Below are 16,965 nucleotides of genomic sequence, written 5' to 3' on the forward strand. Positions count from 1 at the left end.
AACATTTGGGGAGTGACAAAAATCTTCTAAGATTAGAGTGCAGTGATGATTGTATAACTCTGTAAATAGACTAAAAACATTGAATTGTACACCTTAAATGAGTGAAATGTAGACTGTGAATCATATCTCAATAAAACTGTTTAAAGAAAAACACCATGTAGGAGAGAGCTAGTTTCTTTCATATATGAAGTACAATCACAAGTCAACAAGAAAAATACCAAACACCAGCAGAAAAAAAAAAATCACAAGGGATATAAACCAACAGTTCACAAAGCAAACACAGATGCTTCTTAAATGCATGGGAGAATTCTCTCTTGCTCATAATACAAGACATACAAGTCAAGGCTACTCTGAGAAGATTTTTCTGCCGCTTAGATTGGCAACAATGAAAACTCTGTTGGTGAGGATATAGACATTAAGTTGGCACACCTGCAGTGGCGGGCGTGGGGGGGCAGTGGTGATTTGTCATTATCTTTAAAAATCAAAAGTGCACGTACCATTGACTCAGCAGTTTCATTTCCAGGAACTTATCTCACAAATGTACTCTCAAATGTGTAAACTGTTACAATGTATACAAAAGTTATTCATTGTAGCATTGTTTGTAACAGTGGAAGAGTAGAAACAGCCCAGATGTTCTGTAAGAGTGACTGGCAAACACAAGGGAACTTGCGTGGCCGCTGCAACTGTTACACAGAGTACGGTACCTCTGTTCGTGTGATGTGAGGAAAAGATATCACATATATCTTAATAATAATAATAAAATGTCCAAGATATATTATTAAGCAAAAAAGGGAAGATGAAGAACTGAATGTATAATCTGTTTCTCTGTGAGTGCTGGAGATGAAAGAATGTGTGTACGTATGAATACGTTGCCTATGTTTGTAAATGCCGAGCTGTCTTGGGGGTGGTGTAAGGAAATGGATCGCCTCCAGGTAGGGAAGTGTGGCTGGACGCAGGGCTGCGGGAGGCACACATTCCCTGCAGACCAGGTTGCAGAGGTTGTCTCTTCTATACCCATTTAACAACTGCGCCACCGTGCAGGCCAAAGAACACCTGTGAGCAGGTCCACGTGGCCCCCAGCACCTCCTTATGACGTCAGAGTTCAAGAAGTGATTCCTAGCCACCATCCAGTACTTTGCTCCTTTAAATCTAAAAAAGATGTGCACCACCCACCACCTGTTCTCTGACCCCTGTGCGGGTCTCCCAGCCTTGGGGTTCCTGTGTGTTCTCTGGGTTGGGGACAAAAGGTGCCTCTGCACGGGGACACAGGGTATGAAGACTGAAGGAGGAGACTGTGGGGATCCCGCAGAGGCATCCTTTTGGCCTGGGGGACCCCAATCCCTTGTGTTTGCTTCCTGCCCTCTAGGCACGCCCCAAAGGCGAGGGTCTGACCCCGTACCAGGGCAAAAAGCGCTGCTTCGGCGAGTACAAGTGTCCCAAGTGCAAGAGGAAATGGATGAGCGGGAACTCCTGGGCCAACATGGGGCAGGAGTGCATCAAGTGCCACATCAACGTGTACCCGCACAAGCAGGTGAGCGGGCGGGCCGCGCGGGCTGGCAGTGTGTGGGGGGAGTTCTCTGAGGGGCTGAGGGAGGGTGCCTTTTCCCTTATTGGGCCACATGGCAAGGATGAGACCAGATCTAAGTCGGCCCTTTCTTTCTTTGGCTCATCTGAAGCTGGGGAGGGAAGGAGGCTAGAGGAGCAGCTGTACCAAGACCCTGAGACCGCAGATGAATTTTGAAACTAATGAACTGGGGATGCTGTTGTGAGACAAACAGGGGTGCAAGGGCAGCAGGATGCTGTAGAAGACATGCATTTCACGCATTTATTCATCTAGTTGACTCCTGAATAGGGGGCAGCTATGTGTGCCAGGCCTGGGCACGGGGCTGGTGGCCGAGGCACACGTGGGCCTGCCCGGGGGTGAGGGGTTGAGGCAGCTCATCCGAGCGAGGAGCACTCACTGCAGGCCGCAAAGAGGAAGCCACATTGACTCTGGGACCTGAAGGAGGGAGGAGGCTAGACCTGTCGCAAGTGGGGGGACAGCCATCCTAAGAAGAGGGTACAGCAGGTGCAAATGCATGGAGGCTGTAAGGACTTGGGGTGCTCAAGGCCCAAAGCTCAGTGAAGCAGCAGGAGAGCAGAGGAAGAGGAATGGGGTGGGAGCTAAACGGGTCCCCCATCAGAGCCTTGGGGGCCACATGAGGAAACCCCCAAGCAACAGGACTTTAAGCTTCATTTTGAGACAATTACTCTGGCCCTGTGTGGACATTAGTCTGGGGGTGCTGGGAGATTGAAAGTGGGGAGACCAGTAGGAAAGCCATGGCCATGGTCCCATGTGAGCTGGAAGAGGTCTGAACTAAGGAAGTGGCTCTGGCCCCGGGGCCGACACAAAATGTCCCCAGATTGGATGTGGAAGGTGAGGGAGGGGCAGGAATCCAGGAGACCAGTCACACTTTGGGCTTGAGCACCTGAGTGGATGCAGGTGGTCGTTCCTGAGGTGGGCAGCCTGCGCTGGGGCCGGGCGTGGTGGGACACAGGTGCCCAAGAAAAGGCAAGAGTTCCCTGATATACATGTTACATTTGAGATGTTCCTGAAAATCCAAGTCGAGATGTCAAAAAGGCAGTTGGATTTGTTATTCTGAAGCTCAGGTGAGAAGTGAAGGTGGCTCCTTCATAACTGGTATCAGTGGCCTCAAGGTATTTAGGGACTGGATGAGATTTCCTGCAGAATGGGGACCAGGTAGAGAAGGGACACCCCAGAGCACATGTTGGAGAATCCCAGCACTGGGTACTCAGATGGAGGAGAAGGATCCAGCAAGGAGAAGGAGAACCGGCAGCGTGGAGGTCAGGGGTCAGGGGGAGTGCCGTTCGAGGGAACAGGTGGTGGCTGGTGCTAAGATGTCAGGTATAATGACCATGGAGAAGTGCCCCTGAGATTTGGCAATAAGGAAGTGGTCCTCAACTTCCTGGGGCCTTGCTTTTACATGGAGAACTTGTTGAACTTTAGCCAAGGTTTGAGAACCACTAAAGCTGATGCCCTGCAGGTCAGGGTAGGACAGAGTGGAGATGGCGATTCACGGTGGACCTGTCAGCTGGGTCAGTGTCCGTGGAGCCATGACGGGGTGAGGTTTGTTGGGCCGGGCTGCAAAGGGAATACCTTCGTCGTCCACTCCCTCGAGGGGGTTTGATCATGGAGAGAAGCAGAGAAATGTAGCTGGAGTAGTGAAGGTGGCGTAGAGATGGGTGTTAAGGAGATGGGAGAGCCTAGAGCATACTACAGGCAAATGAGAATGATCCAGAAGAAAGCAAAAGGCTGATGATCCAGGGAGAAGAGGGCAATGTCTTATGGTCAGCACAGGAGGGAGGGAGATGGGGGTAATTAGGGAGGTGGTGGGTTTGATGGTGCAGAGAAGAGGAGCTTCACTTCCAAGGGCTCTGTTTTTCAGTGAAGTGGGACATGAGGTTTTCAGCTAAAGTGAGAGTGAGGAGGGGTATGGCAGGCTTGAGGAAGGACGAGCGAGGAAGCGGGCCTGCCAGAGAAACCTAGCCGGACTACCAGGCAGCATCCCCGGCCCGCGGGGTGTTTGAGGTCATAGCTGTGAGCAGAGCTGTCTGCCTAGTTCTGTGACTTTTTCCAGCAGGGTTCACGGGGCAGGCGCAGGCCAGAGATGGAGAACAGGGGTACAGGGGCAGAGGTTTGCTGGAGAGTGTTTCAGAGGGAAGGAGGTCAAAGAGTTGGGCCTGTTTGGAAAAGTGTGATGATAATGCATGATCCTGGGGTGTCAGCCAGGTGGCTGGGAAGGGAAGCCAGAGGGGCTCTGATGGAGAGGTGGGGCCAGGACTGGGTGCAGTGTGGGAGCCAGTGAGCTGGACAGAGCAGGTTTCTGAAGAGGACCAAGTCTAGGGTGTGGCCAAGGGGGTGGTGTTGGGAGAGAAGGTCACTGTTGATGACGTAGTCGAGGCCCTGAGGAGCCAGGGGTGAGATGAGTCTTCCCTGCGTGAGCTGAGTCACCAAGAAGGCTGGCAGGAGCAGGGGCGGAGGAGGCAGGACTGAAAGGGAGGTGAGGGGGTGGGCGAGGTAGGCTTTGGGAGCTCTTGAGGAAGGCTCTGCTGAGGCAGTGAGGTCAGGCTGAGCTCTGAATGGGGAGTGGAGGGTCTCTACTAGGAGGCTGGGTGGGAGTGGCAGAGAGGGGATGGTACAGTTCTGGTGAGGGAACAGCATGTGCACAGTGGGGAGGACAGACCCAGCGCAGAGCGTTGGAGGAGCTCAGGGGAGAAGCAGAGTGCGGAGGGAGGGGCCGGGCTGCATCGGGCTGGCTCAGAGGCCACGGCCCCGAATTTGGTCTCTAGCCTACTAGGAGTGACTGGGAGCGGTCCCAGAGGACTCTGGTGGTTGAAACATTTTGTGATTTTATGACCCTCATGCTGGCCTCTGTTCCCTCTGTTTGCAGACTCTCCTCCCCCTGCTCCCAAGGGTTCCCATCACCCACACTGACACACACAGGCAAATAGACTTGAAGCTGGCTATGGCGGCCCAGCGGACGAGGGTCTCTTTAGTGGAGGGTCCTGGCCCACACCCTAATGGCACTGAGGGAGAGACCGAGACCCAGTAGTGCCAAGACAGGCCTGGGGACCCAGAGTGGGCATAGGCACGTGACACTCACATAGTGTGTTAGGAGCCTGTCCGGCCAGTGGGGCCAGGGACGGGCAGTCTAAAGGAGCCAGCATCCTGGTTCCTGAAGTCTGCCAGGCAATTCCTGAGAAAGTCTGGGACCGCAGTGCAAAAGTACCTTTCCCCCTGTGTCTCACTGGCAGCACACTGCCCTCGGGGTTGAACTCTGCTCTCCCAGGGGCCCTTGGGCGTGGCAGGTGCCGTTCAGAGGCTCGTTCTTCCTCTTACTGGACCCACTTTGTTGAGGGCTCCTCGTGAGCCAGATCTGTGCAGGCACTGAAGGAAGACGAAGGTCAGGGGCTACCAGGCCCTCCAGGAGCTTCTTCTCGAACCAGAGAGACAGGATTCAGTCAGACAGGGTGAGCCACTGGCATTCAGAGGAACTCTGGCCCGAATCGCCCTCCGGGTGCCGTTTGCTGAGCCCCTGCGCCCCCTTCACGTGTGCTCTGCCCTGGAACTGGGTGTTCTGTTCATCCCCATTTCACAGGGAGGGAAAGCGTGGTCCTGGGAGGCCAGGTGGCCTTCCCAAGGTCCCAGGTGAGGAGTGGTGCCTCAGAGTTGCACTTGCACCTGTGTCTGGAGACGGTTTATTGAGCTGTTGGAAGCCCCGCTCTGAGGCCAGGCGGCTCAGCCCTGCACGAACCCGGTGTGAGGAAGCAAGCAGGAACCGGAGTGGGGCCACAGGAGGATCTCGGGGACGGGAGAGGGCAGGAATCGGAAAAATTACAACAGCAGCTTGCAGTGGCTGGCACTCCTTTCAGCACTTTATACTTGTCCTCTCAGCCACCCCCTGAGGTCAGCTCTCTTGTCTCCCCATTTTACAGAGGAGGAAACTGAGGCAAGGAGCGTAAGTGACTCACCCAAGTTCAGTAGAGAAGCTGGGATTCATGAAGAGGATCAAGTTTGGGACCGGAGGAAATGTGGAACCTGGAAGGGGCGGATGAGAGACCTAGGAATGAGGAGGGGAGCAGGGAGGGCAGGTCACAGTGGCTGGCTGGGGAGGTGAGATGGTAAGGGGCCCAGACATATGGGTGCCTGGGTCTGTGCTGGGGGTCTGGGAGGCTCAGTCCTTATGGCTCTCACACCCTCTGCGACCTACGCAAAGAGGCAGGGCCTGGCCCATGCACCCGAAGCCAGTGGGACCCGAAGCCCATGCACTCCCCGCAGTGGCTGCAGCCTCCTCATTCCCTGCCTCTTGGCAGGGCAGAACTCCTCGCTGTGCCCCTTGCACGACGCCACGCCCATTTTCCCACCACCCAGCCCCTAGTCTCCTCTCACTGGCTCGTGTGCTTCTCTCACACGGCTCTTCTCCCCTAAGGAGGTTGCACGCTGGGCAGGAGGGGTGAGGTGGGTGCCCCCACCCAATTCCCAGTAGTCAGGAGCCTTTGAAGAGCTGAGAGGAGGGGCTTGGCATCCCCGCCCCCTGACCCCCAGAGTGGAGGTGGGCTGCTTTCTTTCTCCTGCCCCCTGAGCTCTGACCTGTGCGGCATCCATCTCCGGAGAACCCTGTGCTTCCCCTCTCCTCCCTCCTCTGCCACATCTGTTTCCCGTCAGGCTCCAGCTGTGGCTCCCCGCTGCTGGCCCTGCCCCCCACGAGAAGAAAACACTAATGGGCTTTGCCTCACTACGGGGGGTGGGGACAGCCCTGCGGTGATCAATCCCAGCTGCCCAGTGTTTTCCCTCCGCAGAGGGGAGTTGTCTCCCCGCTTCCCCGGCTCCTCTACCCAGAGGCTGGGCAGGGCTGAGCCAGGACTCATGGAGGGAAGGGGCTCTGATAGGGTCACAGCAGAGGAGGGGGGCGGTGAGGATGTTGCAGGGGCGTTTCCACAGGGACTCAGCTGGTTCCCCTGTTCCCCACCTGCCCCCAGCCCTACATAATAATAATAGTAATAACATATATTACTGCTGGTCCCTTTGTTCTTTATGTGCCAGGCACTGTTCTAATAACTTTACAATTATTAACTTATTTACTTTTCACAACAACCCTATCAAGTAGGTACTTATTAGCCCCATTTTACAGAGGAGAAAATTGAGGCACAGAAAGGTTAAGTGACTTGCTAAAGGTCACACAGCAATTGTAAGCCTTGCAGAGCTCTTTATGGTTATACACTATTTAAGACAGTCATCTCATTTGCTTCTCTTGCTATCACACACCCAACGAGTGTTATTAACCTCCTGCCCAGGTTGCAGAAGGGCGAGTTGAGGTTCTGGAGGAGAAAGGTCTTTCCCAACAGCCCTCGGCAGGTAGGTGAAGCTGCAGAGCCCTGGGCAAGACCCTTAATGTCTTAGAGCCTCAGTTTCCTCATCTGTAAGGTGGATAGAGATATACCCCTCAAAGAAGGTGTGAGTTAGGTGGTATGATTTACGTGGCAGTGCTTTGTAAAGTGTAAACCATGGGGAGCAAGGTGGTGTCAGGCCTGCTGACTCGGACCTCTCCGGCCCCTCCTGGAAGACCGGTTCGGGGAGGGGGCCCTGGCCAGCATGAAGAGTGGGGGATGGGAGGTGGAAACCAGGCTGGGTTTGGTCTGGGAGAGGCGAGGCTTCAGAACTACTCACATCCACAGTCCTGTGCAGCCGAGCAGAGTCTGTGTGGCACGTGCGTGGCTGGGATCACTGGGATGAGGGTACAAGGCCCCGGATTTCAGCTCAAGATCGGGCAGCCTTTCTTACAGTGCAGGCAATGAACTGAACCAGTGAGCTCCGTGGGCAGGGGGCTCCCCAGCCCTGGGCATGCGAGTGATGCTCTCGGCTTGCTGTAGGTGTCCATCCCGGTCTGGGAGAACCGGGCATGCGACCTTCCTAGGCCTTCCTGGCTATGAAGGAATCCTGGCTTCGACTTTTAGTGACCCTCTACCAGCTGGCATCTCCCTTCCATTAGTAATAGTAATAATATCAGCAACATGAATAGCTTCTATATGCTATGCTGTTTCCATTCATGATCTTCATTGGGTTGTAACAATAATCTCGTGAGAAGTGTTATCAACGTCCCCTTTTACCGTTGGGGAAATGGAAGATTGGAGGTCAGGTGGCTTGCCCAAGGTCACACAGCTCGTAGGTGGCAGAGCTGGTGTTCAGGCCCAGGTCTGACATGAGGCCAAACTCTGTCTCCGCTCCTCTGGCCAGGAAAGCCGGTCATCTGAAAGCCCCTTGAGATGAGACCAAGCCTCCTGTCCTTTTCCCGGGCCTTCCCTGCGTGGCTTTAGGCCTGGAAGCGCAGGGGTGGGCTTTATGACCCCTGGATCAGAACCCTGCCCACCCACAGTCCCTACGCTCATCCCTAGAGCCCCCTGACTCTTCCATTCCCCATGGGCTCTGCGTGTCGCCTTGGGGCCAGGCACTGCGTAGTTGGGCAGAAAAGCCAGTGCTCCACTTTTGATCAGTTCACTGCCCGGGGCAGGGCAGTGCTCACTCCCAGCTTCTCTCCTGGGCCATCCTGGTCATGGTCACTTGGTCACGAGGTTCCCCTGCCCCACATCAGCCTGCAGTTCCTGCCCCCTCTCCTCGGCATGTGGCTCTAAGCTGGCCCTGACCAGCTCCCTTTGAGTCCCCCCGAGTTTGTGCAGGGGACCCTTCTGCATGCAGGGGGTCTGGGCTGGGGCTACGGCTGCCAGCCAAGCAACTGTCTGCCTCAGGAGGTGTGCCTCACAGCCTCCATAAATTTTCCAGGGGAATAACTCCTTGCTGGCTTTTGAGAGCTGAGAGGGAAGGAGGGAGCGGGGAAGCTCCCTGTGTGACAGCAGTGTGCTCATCCATGCCTAAGGCTGCGCAGTTTACAAACATCCAGACAGCTGAATCCTTCCAGTGCCCTGCAGACGAGGTGTGACGAGGGCCCACTTTACAGTTGTGGAAACCGAGGCTCCCTGAGGTCACACAGTGAGTGAGTAGCATCATGGGTCTGGCAAGTCACCCGCTTTCTCTGGGCCTCAGTTTCCCTGATAGGAAACAGTGAAGTTCTGCTCATCTAGCCCCTCACCAGACATGGCAAGTGCTGTGCCAGGCCCTCGGAAGAGGGGCAAATCAGAACACGGGCTGCTGACCTCAGGGAGCAGCGGGCTTGCTTGCCAAGCCTGAAGGGCTGGCACTGTGTCCAGGTTGAACTCTCCCTGAGTCCTGAGGCCGCAGGGGCAGGCACAAGGATGACAAGTGGCCTGGGAAGAAGTGCTGAGTGTGGGGGATCAGGAGAGGTGGGCCTGGGTCTCCGTTGCTATCTGCCTTGGTTTCCTCGTTTAGATAATATCTGTGCACCCCTGCCCTCCCTCCATCCTGGGCTTTTGTGAGCTTCAGGTGGTGGCTGCTCAGGGAGTACAGGGGGAGGGCAAATTGGCATCTAGACCCGAGGAGCTGGGTAGAGGACCCCCTCCCACAGCCCTGGTCCTGGCCTGGGGCTCAGCCTGTGCCTCCAGGACATGATCCTGCAACAGGAAAGAAGCAGGAAGGGCCCCGGGCACCTTGGGAAACAACCTCAGTGACTACAGCACTCTCTCTGGGCCTCTGTGTGTCTGTCTCGCTCCGCCTGTCTGTCTGTCTGTCTATCTGACACTCTCTCTCTGTCTGCTGTCTCTACATCTGTCTCACTCTCTCCGTTTCTGTCTTTCTCTCCACCCCTCCTTCCTCCCGCCCTGCCCGGGGCCCTCTTCCTCCTTGCTCTCTGCAGAGACCCCTGGAGAAGCCCGACGGCCTGGACGTGTCCGACCAGAGCAAGGAGCACCCGCAGCACCTCTGCGAGAAGTGCAAGGTGCTCGGCTACTACTGCCGCCGAGTGCAATGACCCGGCACCAGCCGCCACGCCACAGCCACCCTCCTGCCAGCCGGAGAAGACACCACCTCCCCTGTGTTTCTCCATGTTGCTGCGTGTCCCCACATGCGTGGGGGTGTCCTCGCAAGCCTACGGGTCTGGGCAGGGGGGTCTTAGGTTCTTGTCTCATGTGTGTTGACAAACAGTGTTACTGATGTAGCTGTCCCCGCAGAGGGCCAGGTCTCTGGGACTCTCTACGGGTGGGCCTGGGTCTGTGTGGAGGGGACAGGGGCGAGCAGAGGTCGGTGCACAGGACCCCACAAAGCCCTTGTGTCCCCCGCAGGCTCTCCTCCTCTGAGACTTCCTTTGGGGTGAGCAGCCTTGTATTGGCCACAAGTGCACTAAATTTACTGTGAATCCCAAAGCCTGCAGGGGACTGTCTCCCCAGGACCAGCCAGGCTGCCTTCTCCTACCAGAACCTTCCAGTTTGCCCTGTGTGCAAAGCCTCTCTCAGAAAGCCCCATTTGTCTGTCCTAAGTCAGCAGTCATGGCGAGCTGATGCCTGTTCTAGCAGCTGCGGGGAAGTGGGCATCTCTGTCCCCTGCCCACCTTGAGCCCCACACCTGAGCATCTCTGACGTCACTGGCATTGCACCTGGGAGTTGCACGTCCCCTGCCCCTGTAGACCCAGAGATGAGGGACAGGGAGGCACTGAATGCTGGACAGTGTCCCAAGGTGTGACCTGGGGCACATTAGGCAATGCCTCCCCAACTCGCCACCACACGCGTTTCCCAGTTGCTTGGATTTTGTCAGCCCCATTCCCTTCTGTCCCCTTCCCTTCCCTCCCACGCTGGGGGCTGACCCCCTGATTAAAGTTGTGGGGCCCAGCAGGGAAGCCAATGTGTCAGGAAGAACACAGGCTTGCCGGTCTGGAGACCTAGGTTCAGATGCTGGCCCTGCCGCTGACGCGCTCCGGAACCTCGGGAAGGACTTCTCATCTCCAGGCCTCAGTTTCCCCATTAGTTAAGTGAGAGAGTGCCACTAGGGAGCAGAGAGATCCGTTCCAGTTCTGACGTGCTGGGATTTAGCCTGGCCGGGTGCCAGCTCCTGGAGCAGAAAGCCTCATTTGGAGAGTTTTACCAGGTCCGCTGCTTCGCACCGTCGCGCATCAGTCGGTCACTTAAGAGTTCAAGCTGAGGATGCCAGTCCTCCCCTGAGGTCCCCTGTGGTCCCAGCCCTACCTGTTGTCCCCCACCTCTGCAAAAATGAAGGAGAAGGATCGCCCCTCTTGCTCACACAGGGCAAACCCAAGACAAGCTACAGAAGCCCTCATTTGTAAAACGAGGATAATGATTTCCTACCTCCCGAGGGAGCAGGGAGGCCTCCTGCCATGTCACACTGGTCAGGGAGACACCGTCCTGGCTAGCAGGAGGGATCGCACTCTCCTCTCCCCTCTCTCCCCTATGAGAAGCCCCATTTTTATTGTCAGATCCTTCCTTTCTCCCAGGGAGAGAGAGAGAGCCGGCTGTCAGGACCGGGTCACTTAATTTTGCCCCAACATGCCTCTGTGGAGAAAAAAAAAAATCAGACCACAAAATGGGCCTGAAATTCAGTGTTTACCGCGGCTCAAGGACACCCAACTGGTGCCCAGTTGCCTTTTATTTTCAAATGAAAATGCTTTATACAACTGAGGAGTTACGGTGAAGTGTTAGCTAGGGGTCCAGGGAGCGAGACGAAGAGATGGAGTGAGTGGATTTGCAGCCAGGGGGCTGCAGGGTAGATTTCAGGGGGCCATGCCCTCTGAGCACTTAAAAAAAGTGTATTTGCTCCAGCCTGGGCCCTATACCTGCCTCCCTCCTGCCCACAGGGGGCAGAATGCCTGGCAACCTACTGTGAACACCCTCACCACCCACTGGGAATGCCACTGAGGACTCCCTCCCAGCTGCTCCCTGCTTTCTCCACGGTGTCAAGGTGAGCTGGAGTCGCCCTGGCCTGAGGCTCTCTGTCCCCTAGGAGAATCTGTTACTGTCAGTCATCCTAGCGCACTGCTAAAGATAAGGTTCGCAGTGGTGGGCAATGCGCTTGTCTCTGCTGCAAGGACCAGGCCCCAACACTTGCAGGGTCCTGGCCCCACAGGGAGACCCTGGCCCCAGGACGCCTGCGGCCTGCCAACTGTGCTGCAATGGTGGGGGAAGCCCACACCCTAAAAAGAACCCAGGCTCCAGACTGCTGGAGGCCAGGGCCTTCCGCAGGCCAACAGGAGATAGGATATCACCCCAAAATGACCTTTCCAGTGGGCTTGTCCAGCTGGCAGCCATTGCCCCTGCCATCTGTGCAGAGCTGGCCACTGCAGGGGCTGGGCCCTCTGCACTGCCCCCTCCTGCACTGTTCCAGCTGAATTTGGGAGCTCTCTGTGGTCAGCAAAAGCCACTGCTGTCCAGGCTGGGTGCTGTGAGAATTGAGTGCTCAGAGGGCCTGGGAGCCCCAGGGACAAGAAAGTGTGTGGTTTTCGTACGTTCAAAAGGGACAATCGCTTGCAGTTAGTGGATCTAGGGATCTAGTTGGGAGATAATGATGTTTACCCCATATGAAGTATTCAATAGTTCTACTTGTGAATTTGTATTTATTTTGAGTTATACTTGACACAGAATTCCTTTTTTTAAAAAAGAAAAATACTATGTGTGTATTTTGAAAAAAAATCATAGATGTTAAAATTTCTGCCTGGTTACCAATTTTTCTCACAACACTGAATTTGTTATCTTCTCCCGAAAAATCTTCACATTGATTTTTGTCTGTATATATTTGAAGGCCTTTTTTTAAAAAAAGAAAAAGAAAAGAAAAATATAATTGCCCAATTTTTGAGATTCAAAAAACAAACAGAGAGGCATTTTCAAAACGTCAGAACTTTGAGGAGGGCAATAGAATATCAAACGAAGATTTCTGGAAGTATTTTCCAAACCTTTTGGTTGAGCTGCAAGAAAATATTTATGGTGAGAACTTTTCTCTTTTTCCTGTTGTTGGTTTTTTTTTTTTTTTTTTGGTTTGATTTTTTACTATGCTTTGGTCTGTAAAAAGTATGCAACTGAACTACATTAAGAAGGAAATATTGTCTACATAGAATATTATATGAAGTTGGTACATAATTCTGATGAGGAAAAAAAATCTTTGCAATTCTTTAAGCCATATTGTTATTCTGTGTTGTTTTCCTTGGATGAAAATATCAGTATTAAGTAGCCAGCATATTATTCAAGTGTTTAGACTTATTAATATGTTCCTGTCCTGTATTTATACATGTGTGTATTTTGGGAAGTATTGCCTTTTTTAAGGGAAACTATTATTAGATTAGTGAAGAAGGGAACGGTGACCCCTTCGAGCCTCTTCAGCTGAGGATAACCAGCACAGCATTGTAATCCATTCTCTCGCACCTTCTTATTATTATCTTGTTATTATGGTTATTAATTTTGTAGGGGGCTGGGGAGTGGAGTGGGCCAGGGGAACAAGGGGCATGTGACTAACCAGCCCCTCCATGCTCGGCCAGCTCCAAAGACGGCCTCCTTGGCCTGGTGGAGGGCCCCCGATCGACAGGGCCCAAGGAGGGAAGAGGAAGCAGGAGGCAGACTTCTCCACGCCCCTCTTTGGAGCTCTGCCATCTGAGCCATGCCTCTAGGCCCCATCCTCTTTGAACTTGGATATGTCAGCCAGAGACCTTACACCTGCCCTCTGACATCTAATAGACTTGAATCCACTCTAAACAAATATTTAATCCAACATCACTACATTGTAGCCCAGCGCAACAACTAACTCTGAAGTCGGGGAGGCATTCGGGCCTTCAGGGAGGTGGCTGAGCCGTCCCCCGGGGGCTGGTGGCAGCAGGCTCACTGCTTTCTGTTGCCAACCCCTCCATTCGACCTCCTCCACTCCCGTGTGGTGACCCCGTCCGGGTCTGTCTCTGTTAATACATGTGTGTCCAGCTAAAAAGACAAACAGAACCCGTGGGCCCCGCTCGGTGGGCGCGTGGAGAAGGCTCCCGAGCTCCCCGAAGGGCCGTCCTCGGGATGGCATTCCGTTGTGTGCCTTATTCCTGGAGAATCTGTATACGGCTTGCCTATAGAAATATAGCCTTTTCATGCTGTATTAAAAAAACTTTTAAAAGCAAGAGAGGCTCGTGGATTTCCTTGTTCACCTAGAGCGTCAGTGGGGAGTCGGACGGTCTCACAAATGTGTGAGGCCAAGTGGGACGGGAAGGACTTCAGGCTGCCCTTTCGCTCTCCTGCGACTGGGTCATCTTGTCACTGCCCTGCCTCCACGCCACTCATTTCCCTCCTCCCAGCCCCTCTGCCCCCAAGCGGACGCTTTCTCCAGGGAGAGGGCCCTCCCCAAGTTGGGCCCCAGACTGGGCGAGATTGTCAGCACATTAGGTCACACGTTAGCTCAGCGATAGGACTCCCGGGTGACCATATATAGGAGAGAATCTTCCTCGGAGACAGCAGCCCAGGCCTCGCCGCCACTGCTCACACTTGGCCCTCTCGCCAAGACTGGGATTTGGGGCTCAGACGCTGGGTATCACACAATGAGCAAAGTGAAATATCCAGGGCCTCCTGGGAAGTCCCCGGGAGGGAGAACAGAGGGTCTTTCTTCTGAGCAAGGCCAGGACAGGGCTGGGCTGTCGCGGGTGAGGCTCTTGCTGAGGGCCATGGATGGGGAGCCACGGCGAAGCCAGCCTTAAGAAGCCACCTGGAGATGGAGTCCTTCGGCCAGGATCAGTGTGCTGGTCATCCTCAATCTTGCTGCTCACCAGAATCGCCTACGGGAGCTTTAAAAACCCCAAAGCCTTGATCCCACCCCAGAGACCCTTAAGAAATTGGCCTGGGTGTGTCCTCAAGTTCTTAAAGCCCCCAGACCAGGCCAGTGTGCAAGGCAAAGCAGCAGGCTTTGAAATGGTCCCTCGTGGTCCTGTGGGGCTGATGGTGATGTCAGCGAGGAGGCCAGTGGGCCGGGAGCTCCATCCCCACTGGAGGGCACCCCATCCTCAGCTCCAGCCAATTGTTGCTCTCCAAGAATATACTGCATGGGGACGGGGGCAGGAAAACTAGAAATTCAGGTTGTTTTGTGAAAATTTCCAATTTTTAAATTTTGGCAACTAGTCTACTCAATGTTTAAATAGTGTACAGGTCAAACCATGTGTCTGTGGGCCAGCTCTCGCCTCCAGAGTGCAGCCTCTGAGATGGAGCAGAGAAAACAAAGTGAGTCCTTGGGACCAGGGACTATGGATGGGGGCTGTAGAGGACAGGCAAGAACAGAGACCCGCAACTCCAGAAGCGGGACCCCGTGTCTTATTTGGGGTGCACAGTGAACCCCGGAAGCCACCAAGCCCTTTCCTGCTTGTTGGCACCAAGTGAGAACTCGCCGTGGGGTGCCCACCCTCAGAGCGTGTGAAACGGCAGGCAGGGCCAGAATCAGGCTGAGCGCAGGCGGGTGTCAGTCCAGCCAGTATCCGCAGGGATGCTCTGTGAGTGAGACAGCCCGGTGAACACAGGCCCGGTGCACAGCGTGGCACCCAGGAAGGCCCAGGGGATGTGGATTCCTTGCTCCCATTGTATGGCTCAGGCAGAAACGCCTCACCAGAGATCACACAGGAAGTCAGAGGGGGAGCCAGGCCTCCCCCCCAGGAGCCCCGGGTTCATCTGTTCACCCACAGGCGCTCACTGAGCACCACTGTGTGCTGGGCTGAGGCTTCAAGGTTAACACTCGGTTATCTGCCCTTGTGTGTCAGTGTGCATGGCCCGTGTGTTTGTTTTGTTTAGTTTTCCGTGCAAAGAAAACAAACCCAAGGCAAACACAGCCTGCATTTCGACATCTCCTGAGCCGTGGAAACCAGTAATTCCCCTGGACAGGAAGGACTTCCGGTTGGACTTAATGTCCATGTCCAGAGACAGCTGGCTGCTGAGAGCCCGGGAGCGACTAGAGTCCACCACAGAAAGGGGCGTCAGGGGACCCAGAGAGGACAGCCCAGCTCTGGGCCCACCCCTGCCTCCTTCAGAAGCTGATACCCTCCCTAACCCCTCTTGTTTCTGTCTGGGCTGAAGGGAGGCCGCCAGAGGGGAAGAGCTTACTTGAGGTCACCCAGCGGGCAGGTGGCAGAGCCAGGATCTGAACCCCGAGTTCTCACTTCCCATTGCAGTGTTTCAGAGGCAGAGTTGGGGCTAAGCCCCAGGCAGCAAGCCGCGCCCAGAGTTGCAAAAGTGGGGCAAGGAGTGAGGGCCCCAGGGCTGAGGTAGTCTCGAGGGGCAGGTAACCCCAACCCACTCAGTGCCTGCTGCAGACACGGGGAAGGGAGGCCAGGCCAGTGCCCCAGGCCTAGTGGGAGAGAGAGGGCACAGGTGTTCAACCACCCCTTCCTCTCCCATCTCAGCACCAGAAGTGCTGGAGCCCAAGGAGCCCTCGTGTGACAAGGCTGCTGGCACCGCCCCCTCTCAGAGTGTGTGACATAGAGCCTCTGAGGCTTATCTGTGAGCTGGGGGCAATCAGGATGCTCTTGCAGGCTGCAGTGGACCCCGGGCAGTTCTGCAGGCACAGATGCTCCGTGATGGCTGCTTCTCTTCCCGCCAGCCCCCACTGCAAGGTCGCAGTTCCTCACACCAGGAGTCTAGGCCCAGGCAGCCACTGGGCCTCTGCACTGGGTCCTGGCCACAGGCCCACATCTCTCCTGACTCTCTGGCCTCATGTGTGCTCCTAACAGTCCTGCCAGGAGCGAAGGTAAGGAATAATATGCCAATATGGCAGGTGGAGAAACTGAGGTCTGGGGAGGGCCCTGATGCCCAGGATTCGCATCAGGGTCCTCCACTGCACCCTCAGACCTGGACACTCTATGCTGTTTCTGATCCTGATGAGAGGCTTGGAGTGAATTTCCATGAGACCATTCAGGCCTTCAGCAAACCTTGTGCGTTTCCTCGGGGCCAGCTCCGGTGCCCTGAGCTGGGTGAGCTGGGGAGACGGGACCCCGCCTGCCCTCAGACATCCTGACCCCGGCTCCCCACAGCCTGGGAAACCCAGGGTCAGGCATCCAAATACCACCGGAGCTTCTCCCTGGCCCGGCTCCCTCCTGGTGTTTGGGAGGGGAGAAGAGGCAGGAGGAGCTGAGACGAAGGGGCACGAGGGGCTGGGGGAGGGCTTCCTGCCTCCATAGTCAGGCTTCTGGTTGTTCCCTGGAGCTCTGGCCGGAGCCAGGAACAGCCTGTCCTCAGGCACAAAGGCCTCTCTAAACACTCCCCCCAACATTTATCCAGAGATGTGAGAGGCCCTGTGGTCACCCTGCCCCTGCCACACGCTCACACACACACACTCACATCTGCATACCTATTTGCATATACTAACTTACGTTCACACACACACACACATTCACACGCACATACCCACAAACACTCATGACTGCAGCCCATTGGGAGTCCCATGAGGGTGGGGAGCCCTGCGGCACCCTGTGTCTGTAAGCCCGAGCCTCTAGGCCAGCCCCTCTCCCTAAGCCCTCTTAGCCAAGGATCACTTTCAAGGAGGAAGAAACT

General features: G+C 55.1%; 1 protein-coding gene across 1 annotated transcript in view; it reads left to right on the top strand.

Annotated features, from left to right (window-relative positions):
* Positions 1 to 13,556, top strand: part of ZCCHC24 (zinc finger CCHC-type containing 24) — a 62,695-nt gene extending 49,139 nt beyond the window's left edge. The window contains exons 3-4 of the mRNA XM_004426892.3: positions 1,367 to 1,531; positions 9,327 to 13,556. Coding sequence (XP_004426949.1) covers positions 1,367 to 1,531; positions 9,327 to 9,440 — 279 coding nt within the window. The 3' untranslated portion in view covers positions 9,441 to 13,556. The remainder of the gene's footprint in view (positions 1 to 1,366; positions 1,532 to 9,326) is intronic.
* Positions 13,557 to 16,965: the final 3,409 nt, after the last annotated feature.

This window comes from Ceratotherium simum, chromosome 6, assembly GCF_057802395.1.
Source record: "Ceratotherium simum simum isolate JZ-2026a chromosome 6, ASM5780239v1, whole genome shotgun sequence".
Classification (NCBI taxonomy): domain Eukaryota; kingdom Metazoa; phylum Chordata; class Mammalia; order Perissodactyla; family Rhinocerotidae; genus Ceratotherium; species Ceratotherium simum.